Source organism: Euleptes europaea, chromosome 18 (assembly GCF_029931775.1).
Source record: "Euleptes europaea isolate rEulEur1 chromosome 18, rEulEur1.hap1, whole genome shotgun sequence".
NCBI classification, from domain to species: Eukaryota; Metazoa; Chordata; class Lepidosauria; order Squamata; family Sphaerodactylidae; genus Euleptes; species Euleptes europaea.
The window spans coordinates 33466817-33482019 of NC_079329.1; the positions used below are offsets into that span (position 1 = coordinate 33466817).

Consider the following 15203-nt stretch of genomic DNA (forward strand, 5'->3'; position numbering starts at 1 on the left):
AGCTGGTGGAGGAGAGGGAAGAGATGCCAATCAAAGCAGGCCCACCATCAAATTGGAGTCATTCTGGGAAGTGTCTCCTCTTTGCCATGGTGACTCAAGTCCTCAATTAAGAGCAGAATTTAGTGCCCCTTACAAGGGCTCCTTGACAAGAAGAATTAAAGGACGGCAAAAGCAAAGAGCTAAAAATTCAACCACCAGTGTAATTCAGCCACTATTTTGATCACAAAATACACCTCGGCAGCTGCTGGCGGCAGACTTATACACACGCGGCTGGCTATCTATGTTTTTGGAGGTCAAAGAGTCAGAGTCATTTCCACTGCTCTGGACTTGGTGCTCTCTGTAAAAAAATGGAGATGGGAGGAAAGAAGATGGTGCTCCACCTGGAATCTGCTGCCTGAAGCTCTAGGTTTCATATCGCTTCTCGGTCGGGGTGATCTGCATGCATGCATTTGAACAAGTACTGTGCCCGCAGGTTCACCCATCCACAGAGCCACTGCTTTTGTTTTTACGGCTGAGCGGGAAAGCAGACTTGCTCTGAGGCTGGGTCATCTTGCTGGCCAGGTAGACAAAAGGCTCAATGAGGGTCCGGCGGTCAGCAACTGAGACCTCCCACAGCTTCACCTTCTCAGCCTTGGCCCAGTGCTGCGCCACATCGTGGTCCACGCGACGCAGTTCTTGCAAATCACACTTGTTGCCCAAGACCACAATGGTGACCTGTGGAGATCCAGGAAAAGAGCTGTTAGCACAGTTAAACAACACACACAGAGATTGTTCAGAGCGAATGCATGAAGCTGCCTTATACTGAGTCATCACCACACCTAAAAAAGGATATTGCAGAGCTTGAGAAGATTCAGAAAATTCTTCAGTGAAGAATTCTACTAGCACTTAAAGGTGAGAGTCCCGCTAAGCAAAATAAATAGGCTTCTTCAGTGTAAGGCTACAGTTCTTGGTTGTCTGTCTTCTAATATGGGCCTCTTTTATCAATTTCCAACCAAGGAGAGAGAAAAGGGGTTGGAACACATGTGGATAAGCTAGAACAATGGTATGCACAGGGTTACCAGATCTCCCTCTTCGATGGGAGACAGCCTGCCAGCGTAGAGCAGTGGTTTGGAGCAGTGGACTCTATCTGGAGAACCGGGCTTGATTCCCCACTCCTACACATTAAGCCAGCCGGGTGACCTTGGGCTAGTCACAGCTCTCTTAGAGCTCTCTCATCCCCACCTACCTCACAGGGTGTCTGTTGTGGGGAGGGGAAAGGAAGGTGATTGTAAGCCAGTTTGATTCTTCCTTAAGTGGTAGAGAAAGTCAGCATATAAAAACCAATACTTCTTCTTCTTCTGCCCTCCCACCGGCTTTGCTCACCACCGCTCAGCAGGGGGGAAATGCCAGGTGAAATGGGAGGGGGGCACCCAGCACCATGACTTCACTTCCAGCATGACCCAGGAGTGATGTCATCATGCCAGTCAATGCTCTAGCATTTGCCTAAAACTGTGGTGAATCCGTTCTGTTCAGATGATAGGATGATGACACTGACAGCAGAAGTCCCGGCCTCCACCATCTCCCACTGGTTGCCAGGTGGGCATTCCCCAGCATGCGTGCTTAAGAGCAGTATGCCAGACAGGACTGCCAACCTCCAGGTACTAGCTGGAGATCTCCCGCTATTACAACTGATCTCCAGCCGATAGAAATCAGTTCACCTGGAGAAAATGGCCACTTTGGCAATTGGACTCTGTGGTATTGAAGCCCCTCCCCTCCTCAAATTCCACCCTCCTCAGGCTCTGCCCCCCAAAATTTCCAGGTACTTCCCAATCCAGAAGTACTTTACAACCCTAATGCCAGACCATTTTGCTCAGAAAGCAAGGCTGGTTCCCCACCAGAAGGGAGCCCCTGAAGCACTGGCTGGGGTTCAACTTGCTCCCATTATGTCTGTCCAAGTATAGCTGTAGTGTATCTCCCCTTGCTCCTTTGGTTTGCTGGAACCCCAACAACTCCGCAGCTAGATGTTGCAGGGATCCTGGCATCTGGCTCTTACATCTGAGCTAGAAGGAAGAACCAGCTGTTTCTGAAACTGAGAAAGTGAAGTCCTGGTGTCTACAATAGTGGTGCAGCAGCAGCAGCAGAGGAAAGGAAAAGTTCCTGGGCTCTACCTGAGAAAGGGGATACGACAGGAGCTCTAGTGTTGCAGAGCAAGAACCTAAACCTGAGATGCCATTTGCCCTGTGAAATCACTACCGGAATCAATACGAAACCCTCCAATCTCTATGGTCTTCACCACAGAGTTTGGGGAATTTCCTAGCCTGTCTCCTTAAATGCTATTAATCCACCCAATTTTTTCTCCCGCTCCTCAGATCATCAAGGGTGGAGGATTGAGAAAGGGGTTTGCAATCTATGCCAGGCAGATTAAACAGTGTACCCTTCAGTAAACCCGCAAATAATCTGCAAGAGGCAGGGATTCTATGGCGGATGTGTTCGGGATCCTCTGCAGACAGCCCCATCCAGAATGAGTTTACCCCAAAAGAGTTCTAGATGCAGGCGTCGTAGGGTGCAGTTCACAGACCTCCTTCTTATCCTTGCTCTTGTCGATCTCCTTTTTGAGCATCTCTGCCCTCTTGAAGGACTCTTTGCTGTCAACGCTGTAAACCAGCACGTAGCCATCAGTGCAGGAGAAGCAGTGCTTGGGCAGCTCCATCCCATCCCGCAGGCCTCGGGTATCGTAGAAGCGCACCTGCTCCCGCACCCCTCGGTCGGTCTCGATTGAGCCCACGTAGATGTCCTCCTGAGTCTCAATCATCTCTGAACCTGCACACAGCAGAGGGCTGTCAGTCCTACAAATACAGGAATCGTTCTTCGCTAGAAGGAAGTTTATCTTCATGTAAAGTCTGTTTTGCTAACTTTCTTTGGAAGTTATAGGCCCCAGCTCTCTTGTTCATTATTTACCAGTACCCAGAGCACAATTATCTGGCTCCAAGTACTGACATCAAAACATTGGCAACGTCTGCTTGACACCTAGGTCATTTATACAGGGATGTTTCACCGCGGTCACCCCCGCCGACTGCTTCGGGGCTTCCTTTTGATTACGCATGCCTTTTCCGCCCATCAGAGGTTGCCTCACGCTCCCTGCATGTTTTGCCCCTGTTTTCCAGACACTGTTTTAGCTAGAAATGCAGGCAAAACATACAGGGAGAGCAAGGCAACTTCTGATGGGTGGAAAAGGCACGTGCAATCAAAAGGCAGCCCCCAAGCGGTTGGCAGGGTGACCACAGGGAAATGTCCCTGCATACAAGGCCCTAGAATCCTGGGGAAGGAAAAGCAATTGTGGGGGGGGGGGAATGGGCCTGAGCAGAAAACTGACTGATGTGTACATTAAACATAGACACCCCTTCATTAAGATTGTAGCCTCAGGCAACTGCATTTCCTTCTAAAATGTTGCCATGGCTTGTTTGTACATACTACAGTTTAATGCACGGCTTGTCCTTGGAAGGCGGCAAGTTGATGTATGGATTCAAATATTTCACAGCCCTTGAAGTGAGATTAATTTTTCCCCTTTTCTGCATAGGATCCTACATCTGTTTGACGTATTTATATGCTTCTATGCTGTTTTTCTTCCATAAATCTAAAGCTGTGTCAAATCTTTTTCAAACAGTAAAATACCCCTGTAAAAACAGAACACCATTAGCATAATTAAAACTCCATTAATGGAATCAACACATAATCTCAACTAAAAATATAATTTACCATGCAGAGGAGGTATGAAATGCCTTCTAGGGGAGGAAAAAGAAACTCTTCCCCTGTGTAAAATTATTTCACACGTTCTACAACAGCAAAGCAGTCATTTCCTCCAGGGGAACTGACCTCGGTTCTTAGGGTTGCCAGGTCCCCCCTGGCCACCAGTGGGGGATGGGGGAGGGGAGGGTTGTCAGATCCAGGTTGGGAAACGCCTGGAGATTTGGGGATGGACCCAGGGGAGGACAGGGACTTCAGTGGGGTACAATGCCATAGAATCCACCCTCCAAAGCATCCATTTTCTCCAGGGGAACTGATCTCTGTAGTCTGGAGAAGAGAGGTAATTCCAGGGGATTCCCAGGCCCCACATGAAGGCTGGCAACCCTATAGGTAGACAGTCAATTGTGGTTACCCCCACAATAATTCTGTAAGCTCAACGAACTGATGTAGCAAGGTTCGTGGCTGAATGGGGGATGTGAACCTCACAGAATGAAAGTCAACACTTTACCAATAAGGTTGCCAGCTCTGGGTTGGGAAATACCTGGAGATTTTGGGGGTGGAGACTGAGGAGGGCAGGGTTTGGAAGGGGGAGGGACTTCAGTGCCATAGAGTCCAATTGCAAAAGTGGCCATTTTCTCCAGGGGAACTGATTTCTATTGCCTGGAGATCAGTTGTAATAGCAGGAGATCTCCAGCCACCACCTGGAGTTTGGCAACCCTACTTACCAACCACGTGGTTCCCGTACAGAAGCTGCTCCAGTATGGAGGTCTTCCCGACTGATGCTTGCCCGCACACAACCACTTTGCAGCTTTTCCCCATCTTCTGGTAAATGCGGGGAAAGGACGCATGCAGGAAGCTATGAGACAGGTCAAGAAGATGAGCAATTAAAATTTATTTTATGCATTTAGAAAAATATACCTTGCTGCTGCTGCTTCCTCTCTCCTCTCTGGAAAGTCCCCAGGTGAGAATCTGATCCCTCCTGAGATGTTTAATTTTTTTTCCGGATTCTTGGGGGCTCATTTTAGCCAAGCTGTTTACTCAGATTAAACTAATGTGTTTTCCCCTCAGGATAGAAACTTAGTATTGTACCAGTATTTAAAAGGAGAAGTTAATTGGCTCTCCAAAACTACCGTCCAAGAGGTTTTGCTGGATATAGCTTCCAGGTAGGGTTGCCAGCTACAGGTTGGAAAATACCTGGAGATTTTGGAGGTGGAGCCTGAGAAGGGTGGGGTTTGGGGAGGAAAGTGACTTCAGTTGGGTATAATGTCAATACAGTCCACCTTCCAAAGTGGGCATTTTCTCCAGGTGAACTAATCTCTGTCACCTGGAGATCAGTTGTAATAGCTGGAAATCTCCAACCACCACCTGGAGGTTGGCAACCCTACTTCCAAGCTGTATTTTATTTACATTATTTATAGCCTGCCTTCCTCACAGGGACTCAAGGCGGATTACACATAGTGAGTCATTACAATCAACAAAATGTAGGGTTGCCAGCTCCAGGTTGGGAAATATCTGGAGATTTTGGGGGTGGAGGGTGGGGTTTGAAGAGGGGAGGGACTTCTGTAATGCCATAGAGTCCAATTGCCAAAGTGGTCATTTTCACCAGGGGAACTGATTTATTTCGCCTGGAGATCAGTTGTAATAGTCGGAGATCTCCAGCCACCACCTGGAGGTTGGCAACCCTAACAAAATGGGACATTCAGTACGTAAGGGAAAGCCTTGAGATTTGGGGGGTGGAGCCTGGGGAGGACAGAGACCTCAGTGGGATACAATGCCAGAGATGGGATACAATGCCATTTAGATACCCTCCAAAGTATCCATTTCCTCTGGGGGAACTGATCTCTGTAAATGTATACCTATGGTTTAAAACACACACACACATACAAAGTCTGAAATGGAACTACATCGTATTGGGCGGCATGGAGAAAAATTGAATTCCTGCTTCAGGTTCCTCCCTGTAATATATGGAAACTCTTATCCCATGTTGTGATGCTTATTCCATTGTGTTTCTACCACTGTTGCCAGTAATGTGTAGCAGCAGTGGGGGAAATGCACAATACAATCACGTTACCAATTGGAATATTATGGTGGAAAGGAGGAAGATGTGTTATATGGATGCTGGTTTCAACAGCATCCCTAAGTCGCCTCTGATGTCGCCTCTTGCACTCTGAAACAGACCAGAATGGCATATCATACAATTCCTAGAATGTGTCCGCCATTGTGATTATCTTCTTTTCTGACTTAATCAGAACTGTGAGTTTCTTGATCACTTTTTTTGTTTTGTTTTTTTGCCGTCAAGTCACAGCTGACTTATGGTGACCCCGTAGGGTTTTCAAGGCGAGAGAAGTTTGGAGGTGGTTTGCCACTGCCTGCGTCCTCATCACCCTGGTATTCCTTGGAGATCTCCCAGCCAAATAATAGCCAGGGTGAGGGCTGAGTGTGTGTGACTGGTCCAAGATCACCCAGCAAGCTTCCATGGCTCAAGTGGGGATTTGAACCTGGAATTCCCAGATCTGAGTCTGACACCTTAACCACTACACCACACTGACTCTTTCTTGACCACTAGAGGTAGGAGAAGAAGAGTTGGTTTTCATATGCCAACTTTCTCTACCACTTAAGGAAGAATCAAACTGGCTTACAATCACCTTCCCTTCTCCTCCCCACAACAGAAACCCTGTGAGGTAGGTGGGGCTGAAACAGTGTGACTAGCCCAAGGTCACCCAGCTGGCTTCATGTGTGGGAGTGGGGAAACAAATCCATGCCCTAGGCCTTAATAATGGATCGGGTAAAATGGCTAGGTATCTAGATAACCTAGAGATACCTTCTCAACGCCGCACTTTTCTATTAGCTAGGGTTAATGCATTCCCATCTAGGATGCTCTTAGGCCGATACCTCCAGCTCCCTAGACATGAACGCCTATGCACATGCGGTTTAAACTTGTTAGATGCAATTGACCACATCCTTTTAGATTGCCCCTTCTATGTGACTCTGCGGGATAAACTGCTATCTACTTTGCTCCAGTACAATACATACAGGAGTAATGAAGTGAAATGCAAATTTCTTTTGAGTGACCATGATCCTAAAATTACGGCTACCATGGCTGAATTTCTTACAGGAGTTCTTAAAGAACAAGAAAAGTTTTATTAACCCGACTGTAACTTATATGTATTGCCCTTTGGAGGTATATTGTTGTTGTTTTTCTATCTCTGTCTTTTGGTATGCCAATAAAGGTTAAAAAAAAAAATCCAGTTCATCAGATTAGCCTCCACCACTCATGTGGAGGAGTGGGGAATCAAACCCGGTTCTCCAGATCAGAGTCCACCGCTCCAAGCCACCGCTCTTAACCACACCACGCTGGCTCTCTACAAATGTGAAATGAGTACAGTATGGCTAACAAGATTGTAGGATAACTATTTACTGCTCCTGTGAATGGCACTAGTCTCGTGGTGATTTTAGTTCTTATGTGTACACATTTTAGTTCTTACATGTACACATGAAGTTGCCTTAATACGAAGTTGGATTACTAGTCTACAAAGGTCAGTATTATCTACTCTGTCTGGCAGAGGGTCTCCAGAATTTCAGGCAGAGATATTTCACATCACCTACTACCTGATCCTTTTTAACGGAAGATGCTGAGAATTCAACCTGGGACCTTCTGCATTCAAAGGAGAAGCTCTACCACTGAGCCACAGCCCACCTACACATAAGTATCCTAAAGCTACTGCTGCCTCATAACAAGGTTTGCCAACCTCCAGGTGGTCAGCACAGAGATATAAGTACAAAAAGGACACACTAGTATAGTGCATAAACAATTAATAATTCAGGTGCAGTGGTACATAAAGGGAACACATACAACTATGTACATAAATATACAATGTTTTTTCTAATGCAGTCTTTGTGCAAAAAGAGTTACTGTTGTAGTTGTAGAAAAATTCTTTAAAAAGTCCATAAGGTACTATAATAAATATTCAATTCTTCATGAGAAGACAATGGCTGGGGGACGGCCGTTTCAAGAAAATTTCTTCAGCCCCAATCAATTCATTCTTACAGTATCATATATCATACATTGAGTTAGCTGGTTCCCGTAGGATACTTCCAAATGTAGAAGCTAAGCTCGTTTATGCACTATACTAGTGTGTCCTTTTTGTACTTATATCTCTGTGCTGATTTCCAAACCTTATGGTAATAGCGCAGGAGTGCTCTCTTTTTTTGTGGTTTGCTAAACCTCCAGGTGGTGGGGAGAAAAAAGGCACCTCTGTACTAATACCACGAGGTTAGGAAAACAGTACAGGATGATATATATACACAAAGTGCAAATTTTATAAGCTACTGAGATGAAACAAGGACCATATACATGACACATACAAAGCACACATATATACAATATGTACAATCTGCATAAAGCAGAAATTCATAATTATGAATGTATAACAGCACTTTTTTGAAGGACTGAAGAAAGATTTCCACTACTGTGGATCTGAAACGGCCGTATCCATTGATGATTGTGGCTTTATATGGACTTTATACACAAAGATTACAATACTAATACTTACCTGGTACTCTGTTGAGACCTTTGGAATCATTTCTGCTTTATGCAGATTGTACATATTGTATATATTTGTGCTTTGTATGTGTCATGTATATGGTCCTTGTTTCATCTCAGTAGCTTATAAAATTTGCACTTTGTGTATATATACAAACCTCCAGGTGGTGGCTGGAGATCTCTTGCTATTGCAACTGATCTCCAGGCGACAAAGATCAGTTCCCCTGGAGACAATGGGCGAAAACGCATGGTCACTTTAGCCTCCTTTATTCCCTGTTTCAGCCAGGATTCAGCCAGGATCAGATGCATGCGTTTCACCGAACGTGTATTCGATCCTGGCTAAATCCTGGCTGAAACAGGGAATAAAGGAGGCTAAAAACGACCGTGCGTTTTCACCCAATGACTGCTTTGCGAGGTGGACTCTATGGCTCTGAAGTCCCTCCCCTCCCCAAACCCTGCCCTCCTCAGGCTCCACCCCCAAAATATCCAGGTATTTCCAAACTCAGGGCAACCCTGCTCACAGCGCTTTGTCCCATTGTTTATCTTTATTCTGTTGCTAGTAGGTTCTAGTCCAGTGGTTCCCAGCCTTTTTTTGACCAGGGGCCACTAGGACTTTTTTGTTTGGTGCAGGGACCCCAAGGCTCAAAATAAAAATTTTGAGAATTTGAAAACAAACTTTAATCATAACTGTTAGTTAAACATTAAACTTAGAATAATATTTGAATATATATTTTTATAATAGAGAACTTTTAATTGAAAATATTAATTTATTATGGGTTTATAACTTTGTTTTGCGGACCTTAATTTAGTTCTCGCGGACCCCTGGGGGTTCACGGACCCCTGGTTGGGAACCAGTGATCTAGTCCATGCAAGCTTATGCCACAAGAAATCTACAGTTCAGGACTCTTGAGGCAATACAGGCGTGTGTTATCCATACAAGTCAGGATTGGCTCTTGTTCGCTGTTGAATGCATGCTAAACAGCAATCCCTTGTCTGTTGATGCATAATCTGTGGCCTGTGCCTCTCCGATGTGATGTGACCATGCAAATCCATGCTAGCCTTCCAGCTGTTCTGAAACGGGGTAGGCAAAGCTGCGCCAAGAATCAAACCTCGTCCCTGCACGCGTGCATGGAAAAATGTGTGAACTTACCTGGCCAAGGCGTGCGTCCCCTTGCTCTTTAACTAGCCACCTGCCTCGATGAACTGTCCTGCTTCAACCTGGAAAGGAATTGAAAGGCAACAAAGTCACAGGGCTGGGAGAAGCGGAGGAAGGAGGAAGAGGCAGCCCACAGCTCCATCTAGGGTTCCTTCCTAGCAATTTACCTAGTGGTCCCATAGACAGAAAGCATAAGAACATAAGAAAAGCCATGCTGGATCAGGCCAAGATCCACCAAGTCCAGCAGTCTGTTCACACAGCGGCCAACCAGGTGCCTCTAGGAAGCCCCCAAACAAGACGACTGCAGCAGGAGCAGCATCCTGCCTGTGTCCCACAGCACCTAACAGAATAGGCCTGCTCCTCTGATCCTGGAGAGAATACATATGCATTATGACTAGTATTCATTTTGACTAGTAGCCATGGATAACCCTCTCCTCCATGAACATGTCCACTCCTCTCTTTTTTATATAAATATTTTTATTGATTTTTTAATAATAAATGGGATACAGAAGGAAAGAAGAGCAAGGGAATAACAAAAGATAGATAGATAGATAGATAGATAGATAGATAGATAGATAGATAGATAGATAGATAGATAGATAGATAGATAGATAGATAGATAGATGGATGGATGGATGGATGGATGGATGGATGGATGGATGGATGGATGGATGGATGGATGGGTGGGTGGGTGGGTGGGTGGGTGGGTGGGTGGGTGGGTGGGTGGATGGATGGATGGATGGATGGATAGATAGATAGATAGATAGATAGATAGATAGATAGATAGATAGATAGATAGATAGATATTATTCAGCATTAATATATCTAGTACCGCCCCCTTATAAGTGTCATAATATATTAACTTATTATTGAGTTATGTTCAATAATGTCCGCTCCTCTCTTAAAGCCTCCCAGGTTGGCAGCCATCACCACATCCCGGGGCAGGGAGTTCCACATACACAGCACCAATGCATTGCATGGAACATGTCGTTTTAGGTGAAAGATGAAATAGTTTTAAGGCGCATAAATAGTTTTAAGGCGTCCACTTCCACAGGAAGCAGCAATGGCTATTAGCACAGATGGCTCTTTTAAAAGATTAGACACATTCCAGGAAGGTTACGCTTAGGAAAGGATATGATGAGGGGAAAGGAACTCCCTTGTTCATAGACTGTTTATCTTGGCATACCGGAGGCTGAGGACACAGAGTTGAACAAGCCCAACACCAACACCCCCTTTGTGCACTGGTTGCAACCTTGCCCGCAGCTGGTTGGCCGCTCTTGGATTCAAAATGAACCATGGGTAGGGTTGCCACTCTCCAGGTGGCACCTGGATATTTCCCGCTATTATTATTGTTGTTGTTGTTATTAGAAGAATAACAGTTGGTTTTTATACACTGATTTTCTCTACCTTTTAAGGAGAAACAAACCGTCAAATCACCTTCCCTTTCTTGCGCCTGGAAACGTTATCCAGGAAAGACTCCAATCAAAAGATAACATCTGGAGATCAGAAATTACGTTTTACAGCTTTTACTATTAAATTGTACAATTCCCACAACAGACACCTTGTGAGGTAGGTGAGGCTGACAGAGTTCGAAGAGAACTGTGACTAGGCCAAGGTGACCCAGCTGGCTTCATGTGAAGGAGTGGGGAAACCAACCTAGGTCTCCACATTAGAGTCCGCTGGTCCTAACCACTACACCATGCTGACTCTCCAGATGACCACGATCAGTTTCCCTGGAGGACATGGCCACTTTGGAAGGTGGACTCTATGGCATTATACCCCGTTGAAGCCCCTTCCCTCCTCAAACGCTGACTTCCCCAAGCTCCACCCCCAAAATCTCCAGGTATTTCCCAACTCAGAGCTGGCAACCCTAACCATGGGGGAAGCCAACAAGGCTCTTCTCCCTCAGATATGTTTACATGCCTAACTGGATCGTATTGCTCACCTACCAAGGGAAGGGAGACTTTAAATCAAAAGCTGGCAAAGTATGGATTTTCAGTGTTTGGAAGATACAAAATCATTTCATTATATTTCGATATTTTGTCCCCAGTGGGGACCCAAAGTAGTTTTCAACATCATTCTCCTTTCCTCTAGTGCATCCTCACATCGACAACCCTGCAAGGACGAACTGGCCCCAGGTCACCCAACAAGCATCTATGGGAGAGTGGGGATCTGAACACGGGTCTCCCAGAGCCTAGTCTGACACCGGCTGGCTCTAGATACGTATTCAATAAAGTTGAACACCCCCACCCCAGAAACAGGAATGTTGGTGCAAATCCTTGAAAAACAACACGCAATCCACATCCTAAATTTTGTGCAAACACCCCAAGTAGTCTGCTGCAGGTCAAATCGAGCATTCTGATCCTATGTGGCTTTTGGATCTGAGAGAACCAGGCTTGAATCCCCACTCTGTCATGAAACATGAACACATGAAGCCGCCTTCTACTGAATCAGACCCTCGGTCCATCGAAGCCAGTATTGTCTACTCAGACCGGCAGCAGCTCTCCAGGGTCTCAGGCTGAGGTCTTTCACATCGCCTACTTGCCTAGTCCCTTTAACTGGAGATGCCGGGGATTGAACCTGGGACCCTTCTGCATGCCGAGCAGATGCTCTACCACTGAGCCACAGCCCCTCTCCATGGCTCTCCAGGGTCTCAGGCAGGGGTCTTTCACATCACCTACTTGCCTAGTCCCTTTAACTGGAGATGCTAGGGATTGAACCTGGGACCTTCTGCATGCCGAGCAGATGCTCTACCACTGAGCCACAGCCCCTCTCCATGGCTCTCCAGGGTCTCAGGCAAGGGTCTTTCACATCACCTACTTGCCTAGTCCCTTTAACTGGAGATGCCGGGGATTGAACCTGGGACCCTTCTGCATGCCGAGCAGATGCTCTACCGCTGAACTGGGTACCCTTGGGCCAGCCACACACTCTTGTCTGACCTACCTCACAGGGCTGTTGTGGGGATAAAATGGAGCAGAGAAGGATATAAACCACTCTGGGTCCTCATTGAGGAGAAAAGCAGGGTATAAATGAAGTAAATGTATCAATAAAGTCCCACTGAGTTCAAAGTATGCATGTTTAGGTATTGTAGCCTTGTATAACTTCCAGACAGGGGGATGTGTCAGTCTAGCAATCTAGCAGCTGGGACAGTACCCCAGAGATCTCCCGGTAATAATTGGCTTCCAGACTGCCAGGGAAGGGATTTCTGCCTAGCTACAAGCCTGCTCTGTGCACTGAGTAACTGGGGCAAGAGTCACGGAGGGTTACAGTAAACCATAACAAGAACTGGGTGAAACTGTTACTTTACTGCCGCCTCTATGTCTGCAGTGCTATCAGCTTTACCCTGAATGTTGATGGGTTGTCATATCTTGAATTTGGATAAATATCTCTCCCTCAGTACAATCGGGACTCAGAGATTTCTGCCCATTAGGGCCTCTGGGTCGCAGCAGCTCCAAATAAATGTTTCTTAAAACAATGGTCTTTAGGTCTCTCTCCCCCCCAAAACCCACAGTTTGTCACAACACAGCTTATTAAAGATAGATGTGTGTGTGTTAAGTGCCGTCAAGTCGCCTCCGACTCATGGCGACCCCATGAATAAAAGCCCTCCAAAATGTCCTATCTTTGACAGCCTTGCGCAGATCTTGCAAATTGATAAAGATAGGTAATTGTGGCATATTTTTTGTAGATCACAATCCACCTCATTAGATCCATAAATTGTGCCTTCCATTGGTAGGGGTATGTGTATATATGTGTGTGTATAAAATTAATTTTATCATTTAACAAAAACAAGAGAGCACGTCTAAGCAGGTCTACTCAGAAGTAATCTGGGGCTTAATCCCAGAGGGGAAGAGCTTTTAGGATTTGCACTTTGCTTTGCTTTATGGTACCAGAAGCGACCTTGGTTTTTTGTTTTTTTGATTGCTGATGACGTTACTAAGCCTCAGGCCTGCCCAAACTTTGCAAACAGGTCGCCGTGTGAGCCACATAAAGCAAAAGTCCAGCGGCACCTTCAAGACTAACATTTATTTCTAATTCACAGTGGGTAGCCGTGTTAGTCTGTCTGCAGTGGTAGAAAAGGGCAAGAGTCCAGTAGCACCTTAAAGGCTAACAAAAATATTTTCTGGCAGGGTGTGAGCTTTCGTGAGCCACAGCTCACTTCTTCAGATAATTCACAGTGGGTAGCCATGTTAGTCTGTCTGCAGTAGTAGACTCACGAAAAGCTCACACCCTGCCAGAAAATATTTTTGTTAGTCTTTAAGGTGCTACTGGACTCTGGCCCTTTTCTACTACTGCAGGCAGACTAACACGGCTACCCACTGTTTATATATATTTATTTAGTGATAAGATAGAAATTGTTTATAGTATATACTATATGGATGGAATGATATAGCAGCATGTGAACTAGTTTGAAAAATAATTTTTAAAAAAAGCTCACACCCTGCCAGAAAATATTTTTGTTCGTCTTTAAGGTGCTACTAGACTCTGGCCCTTTTTTACTACTTTAGGCACACTAACACGGCTACCCACTGTTTATATATATTTGTTTAGTGATAAGATAGAAATTGTTTATACTATATACTATATGAATGGAATGATATAACAGCATGTGAACTAGTTTGAAAAATAATTTTTAAAAAAAAGCTCATACCCTGCCAGAAAATATTTTTGTTAGTCTTTAAGGTGCTACTGGACTCTTGCTCTTTTCTACCACTGCAGGCAGACTAACACGGCTACCCACTGTTTATATATGTTTAGTGATAAGATAGAAATTGTTTATAGTATATACTATATGAATGGAATGATATAACAGCATGTGTACTAGTTTGAAAAATAATTTTTTTAAAAAAGCTCATACCCTGCCAGAAAATATTTTTGTTAGTCTTTAAGGTGCTACTGGACTCTTGTCCTTTTCTACTACTGCAGAAGTGAGCTGTGGCTCACGAAAGCTCACACCCTGCCAGAAAATATTTTTGTTAGTCTTTAAGGTGCTACTGGACTCTTGTCCTTTTCTACCACTGCAGACAGACTAACACGGCTACCCACTGTTTATATATATTTGTTTAGTGATAAGATAGAAATTGTTTATAGTATATACTATATGAATGGAATGATATAACAGAATGTGAACTAGTTTGAAAAATAATTTTTAAAAAAAGCTCATACCCTACCAGAAAATATTTTTGTTAGTCTTTAAGGTGCTACTGGACTCTTCCCCATTTATTTCCAAATTGGCTTTTCCAGCTCCCTTTTCTCCCGCGCGCCCCAGCCCCGCCCCCTTCGCCCAGCCTTAAGGGCCTCCTCTTGGCGGACTGACTCTCTTTGGTTGCCCAAGCCGGAAGTAGCCTTTCTGGCCCGCTCCGGAAGTGCCCGCGAGAACTTCCGGCCCCCTTCTCTCTCTCCCCCTCTCTGTCTCTCTCTCTCTCTTCCCGGCTCGGCGGCCGTTGGTTGCGGCAGTGGGGAAGCAAGATGGCGGCGGCGGACAGCGACTGCGACGTGATTATGGCTCCCGCGGCTGCCGGCGACGAGGGCGAGGACGCGGGGACGCGCAGGTAGAAGGCCCGCCCCTCCGCCGCCGCGCTCGGGGAGCGAGGGGGAGGGGCTTCTCCGGGGCCACGAAGGGTTGGAGGCCGGCCCGCGGCGGGGCGGGCGGGGAACGCGGTCTCTTGCTTGAGGGGAGACAAAAGCGAGTGCGCATGCGCGGCTGTCATTGATTAGGTGTCGTTTCCCCAGGGGCTCGTGGATGAAGATACAGAGAGAGTTCATAGGTTGGGGGCTGTTCAT

At 45.8% G+C, this 15203-nt stretch overlaps 2 protein-coding genes across 2 annotated transcripts in view; one reads left to right on the top strand and one right to left on the bottom strand.

Annotated features, from left to right (window-relative positions):
* Positions 1 to 471: 471 nt before the first annotated feature.
* NKIRAS2 (NFKB inhibitor interacting Ras like 2) lies at positions 472 to 4552 on the bottom strand. Its single transcript, XM_056863606.1, has 3 exons — positions 4449 to 4552; positions 2558 to 2799; positions 472 to 714 (listed from the first exon to the last, which is right to left on the bottom strand). Exons 1-3 carry the CDS (start codon positions 4540 to 4542, stop codon positions 475 to 477), a joined length of 576 nt encoding a protein of 191 aa, XP_056719584.1. The 5' UTR covers positions 4543 to 4552; the 3' UTR covers positions 472 to 474.
* Positions 4553 to 14888: 10336 nt separating this feature from the next.
* Positions 14889 to 15203, top strand: part of DNAJC7 (DnaJ heat shock protein family (Hsp40) member C7) — a 51533-nt gene continuing 51218 nt past the window's right edge. Inside the window, exon 1 of the mRNA XM_056864683.1 lies at positions 14889 to 14971. Within this exon, the coding sequence (XP_056720661.1) occupies positions 14889 to 14971 (83 nt within the window). The remainder of the gene's footprint in view (positions 14972 to 15203) is intronic.